This window comes from Hipposideros armiger, unplaced genomic scaffold (genome assembly GCF_001890085.2).
Source record: "Hipposideros armiger isolate ML-2016 unplaced genomic scaffold, ASM189008v1 scaffold_2296, whole genome shotgun sequence".
Taxonomy (NCBI): Eukaryota; Metazoa; Chordata; class Mammalia; order Chiroptera; family Hipposideridae; genus Hipposideros; species Hipposideros armiger.
In genome coordinates, this window is record NW_017733638.1 from 1 (window position 1) to 4,538 (window position 4,538).

At 50.4% G+C, this 4,538-nt stretch overlaps 1 protein-coding gene across 3 annotated transcripts; it reads right to left on the reverse strand.

The window, feature by feature from the left end:
- Positions 1–54: 54 nt before the first annotated feature.
- Positions 55–3,505, reverse strand: LOC109378629 (cytochrome P450 2A11-like). 3 transcript variants are annotated; one of them, XM_019634944.1, is made up of 6 exons: positions 3,028–3,285; positions 2,232–2,470; positions 1,783–1,945; positions 1,176–1,325; positions 783–943; positions 55–254 (listed from the first exon to the last, which is right to left on the reverse strand). In XM_019634944.1, exons 1-6 carry the CDS (start codon positions 3,071–3,073, stop codon positions 201–203), a joined length of 813 nt encoding a protein of 270 aa, XP_019490489.1. In that variant the 5' UTR covers positions 3,074–3,285; the 3' UTR covers positions 55–200. The 3 variants fall into 3 exon arrangements, with proteins under 3 accessions (XP_019490489.1, XP_019490486.1, XP_019490488.1); XM_019634941.1 differs by lacking the exon at positions 55–254 and having other exon boundaries at positions 278–943; positions 3,028–3,505; XM_019634943.1 differs by lacking the exons at positions 55–254; positions 3,028–3,285 and having other exon boundaries at positions 278–943; positions 2,232–2,553.
- Between the last annotated feature and the right edge of the window lie 1,033 nt (positions 3,506–4,538).

Genomic DNA, 4,538 nt, shown 5'->3' on the forward strand with positions numbered 1-4,538 from the left:
GTTGAGCTGTTGTTCAGCATCTTAGCTGTGGAGGACAGTGTCACTGGCCCTCATATGTGGGATCCAAACCGGGGCCCTCTGGTGTCCCAAGCCATTTCTTAACCATCGCTCCACTCGGCCGGCCTGATATCCAGTGGTTTTGATGGGATAGATTTTGCAGCACCAGGTGTTCAAGATACTCAGGAGGTGGGCTGAGGTGGTCACTTGTCCGGAAAACTAATATAATATTGTATGTCAACTACAATTGAAAAAAACTTAAAAATAAGAAAAAGAGAAAATAGATTTTTTTAAAAGCTTACTTGAGTAATAATGATTAGTAGAAGTATAATATAGCAAAATAAAATACTTAAAAATAAAAAAAGAAATTCAGATGAAAAACCTTAACAGGAAGCACCTGTTAGATATTAGGTAAATTAGAATGGAAACATTTGCACAGGTGAGAGAACTGGGTTGAAGACATGTTGCCTGCAGGTTGCTTCCTTCCTTCCCTTCCCTCTCCCTCCATCCCTCCCTCCTTTTCTTTCTTCCTTCTCTTTACTTTTTCTTTTTCTTTTTTCTTTTTGGTAGGGATAGTATTAGTTGAGATATCCAGGTATTTTAGACTGGATATTGGGTCCCTGTCATGGGTTCTGGTGCAACTGTTTAATTGTCCAAGAGAGAAGGCTGGTTTTGAGGGGACCCTGTCTGGAAAAGGATGGGCGTTTGGGGCACCTGTCTCCATGTGGGGGAGCAGTTGGCAGGTTGTGGTAGGGACACAGTAAAGCCGGGCTGGGACCAGTTACCTGACCCATAGAGGTAGCTGTGAACTGGAAGCTTCCCAGCATCATATGCAGCAGTGACAGGAACTCTTTGTCCTCATAGTCAAAGCGGTCCCCAAAGACAATGGAGCTGATGATATTGGACACAGTTCGGCTCAGGAAGAAGGTGGGGTCGATGAAGGCGCCTGGGAGGTGGGGTTGGGGAGAGAAGGGATTTGGGGGAGAATCAGCTTGGTGGACTGATGCCAGTCTGAGAATTCAAGGACGGCCCTGAAGAGATGAGCAGAACTCCCAGCACCAGGCCTCAGGGCTGGGAGTCCCGACTCCTTCCCCCAACCTAGTTACTTTCCCAGGCCAGAACGCACTGGGTCCGAGTTGGCTGTTTTTCTCCTCTATGCTTTCGTGACCGCTGCTTACCGTGCGTGTCCCGAAATGCCTCAAGGAGGAAGCCAGCCTCTTCCTGGATGCGCTCCTCGATGCTGCCCTTGCCCATGCCAAAGTCCCTCAGGGTGGCGATGGAGAAACGTCGGAGCTGCCTGGCCCGTTCCCCATTGCTGAAGGCCACTCCTAGGGAGGGAGTGTAGAAGTATAGAGGGCCTAGAAGGATAAGCAGGCCGGGCAAGAGTGGTAGAGGGAGGTGAGCAGAGAGAAGGAGTGGGAGAAAGATGAAGCAAGGGAGGGAGGAAAGGAGGGAAGGAGAGATAGACAGAGAGAGAGAGAGAGAGAGAGAGAGAGAGAGAGAGAGAGAGAAGCATGGGGAAGTACAGAAGCTGAGAAGGAGAAAAAGACACATGGTGATAGAAGACCAGGGTTCCAAAGAGAGAAACAGGGAGAAATAGGGACACAGAAACTCTAAGACAAATTAGAGAAGACACCGGGATGAACAGTAATGGGGACAGAGGAGACCAAAGGAAGGGCTCTGGCACAGCTTTGAGTGGGTGGGTGAGTCAGGAGAAGAATGCTGGGGAAACTGAGGCCATCATGTCTGATTGAACCACATTCCTTCACATAGGGTCCTCCTTACCATAGTCTTTGAAGAGCCAGTTGAAGGTGGCCTGCTCGCCTCGCCCACCGAATTCCTCTGCCTGGTCCACCAGAGCCTCCTTCACAGCCTTATGTCCACACAACACCACGACCCGCCGGGGCCCCAGGTGGATGGTGAACACTGGACCATAGCGCTCTCTAATCTGATGGAGGTGGGTGGCAAGTGGTTAGAGGGAGCAGCCCTTACTCTGAACTGGCTCTGTACCCAGACCTCAAGACTGGGATGCATTTTCCCCAGGTTCTGACAGTCAAGGGACTGGACGTCCGAAGATCTGGTATTTCCTGGCTAGGATCCTGACTCTAAATCTTCAAAACTCCCCTTTCCTAAGATGTTGGTCCAACCTTGCCAATGCCTTGCCACAAAGTCCCAGCCAAACCCGTCAGGTTCCCAGACCCACCCTCCTCCACCCATCTCCTGCCTCAGGATACCTTCATGAGGGAGAGGTACATCTGCTCTGTGTTCAGCTGCAGGTAGTTCCCGATGAAGGGCAATGCAGGAGGTCCAGGAGGCAGCTTCCCCCAGAGCTTCCTCTGCCGCCAGACAGACATCAAGACGGTTATAGTCAAGCAGGCCAGCAAAGCCACCAGAAGCAGCTCTGAGGCCACCATGGTGACGCTGAGACTGATGGTCAGATGGTGATGTCTGGGATGGTTTGCTTTTATATTTCCTGGGAGAAAGGGGCGGATTTTGGTCTTGATTACATCATTGTCTCCTTTCACCTCCCAACTACAGCTTTCACCGTGCTCCCCGCCTAGCTTGGGACATAGCCAGCAAGGGAGGAGGCAGAGGGGACCCTGGGGCAGATTAAGAGGGAATGGGCCCTAAAACTGAATTTGTGGCCCCTCGGTAGGGTCCACTCTGGGGCTGTGGATGGGGGCGGGGGCAGCAGACACATTTCAGAACTGAAGATTTTGGAATATTTGCATGTGGAAGCTCCTGAGCTTGGGATTTGGGGTCTCAGAGTGAGAAGGGACCCCAAAGTTATAGATTTTGGGGTCTTGGGAGAGAAGAATCCCCAAATTTAAGGGTATTAGAATAAGGATGTGTGGCTGTGGATTTGGGGGGTTTTTGTTGAGAAGGGATGTAGGTTTAAAGGTCTCAGGAGGGAAGATTCCAGGGAATGGATTTGCGGGTCTTGAGGTGAGGAAGGACTCTGGACAGGCGGTGTCAGCTTTTTGGGAGACGTATATGAAGAGTCCAGCTGTATCATGAGGTCAGACTTACTTCTGTTCTGGACACAATGCTGCCTCTTGATGCCCAGAATCCTCATTGGAACCTCTAAGCGAGGTTGGGGTGGGATGTCACAGAACCGACCAGCTCTGGTTGGCAAAAGGGTAGAAGACTAGAGCCGCATTTCAGTGGAACCTTCCATAGAACTGGAGAAAAGGAAACTCATGGTCTCAGTTGGCAGAAGGACTGGCCAGGATTTGGGACGTAGTAGTGACAACCACCCAAAACTGCAACTGCCTGAAGGGTTATAATTCACAGAGAGCCCCCCTCTGGTTTCCTACCCAGATCCTTAGGGAAGCCCGCTAGGTTGACTGTATCATTTCTGTTGTTGTTGTTATTAATGGTTCCCATTTTATATATGGGTATACTAGGACAGAAAACAGAGAGTGGTCAGGGGGCACACATGTCTCTTCTGCTCTGCACTCTTATTTCCCCATTCTGGGGCTGGGTTTCCCCAACTGTGGAAAGGAGGTATTTGGGAAGAGAAGGTCATATTTCAAGGTGTGTGAAGTCCCCTTTAGGGGTGGCTCCTGGCTTGTCAGGGCTGCTAGCAGACAGAGGGAACTACAGCAGGAGAGATTTGGGTAAGCTCCAGTGTCAGAGCAGAGGTTGGCCCTGGGATCCTGAGGGTAGCAGTAGAGAAAGGGTGAATGGCTCTTTTTTCCTTCCTTCATGGACACTCTTCCTTAATAATAAGGACAGTTACCCCTGGTGAGCACTAATTGTGAAGATTAAATCTAGGTATGCATGACCTGATTGAATCTTTATAACAGTGGTGCTCGTTAATTATCACCCTCACTTTGTAGTCAAGAAGACCAAGACTCCATAAAACCATTTGCTGGAAGTCACATAGGTAGGTAATAAGTGGGGAAGCTGGGCTTTGAACCCTCTCTTCTTCTTTCTTCATGGACTGGCCTAGCCCACCCTGGGGACCAAGGTGAGACCAAGTTTAGCAGCAGGTGGGTGCAGAGGTTGGCAGCACAATTGGACACAGGGATTACACTGGCAGGTTCTGCTCCTGGTGTCAGGTGGCCCTGAAAGGGAGGGGTATCATATTGGCAATGAACCTGCCCCCAGGTAGACACTAGCATTCAAAATAAGTTGACATGGAACTTGATACCAGGAGTACAATAATAGCGCCATCTCTGATGTCAACAGGGCTTTGAGAATAGACCCAGGTGGGCATTGAGGCTGTCTTCAGGAGGGCATAGGGTGGCACCATGTAGGTTCTGAGGTTGCTCCCAACAGGCTCTGGCATGAGCACCAGGTGAATGCTGAGATTGGTCTTATGTGGGCCTGGGATAGGCCCCAAATGGACACTGGGTGGGCTCCGATGTTTGGACAACCCTGCTCAGGTGCCACCTCTAATCTTGGGTGAGTACAGGAGGGTGAGGTTGGCACTCCCAGGGCTGGCATCTTGCTCAAAGCACTCTTGGCCCAGAGTTCTGAGGCCTGTGGGGAGGGAGCAAAGGGCAGAGAACAAACAGAGAGGAAAGTTGTTTGTT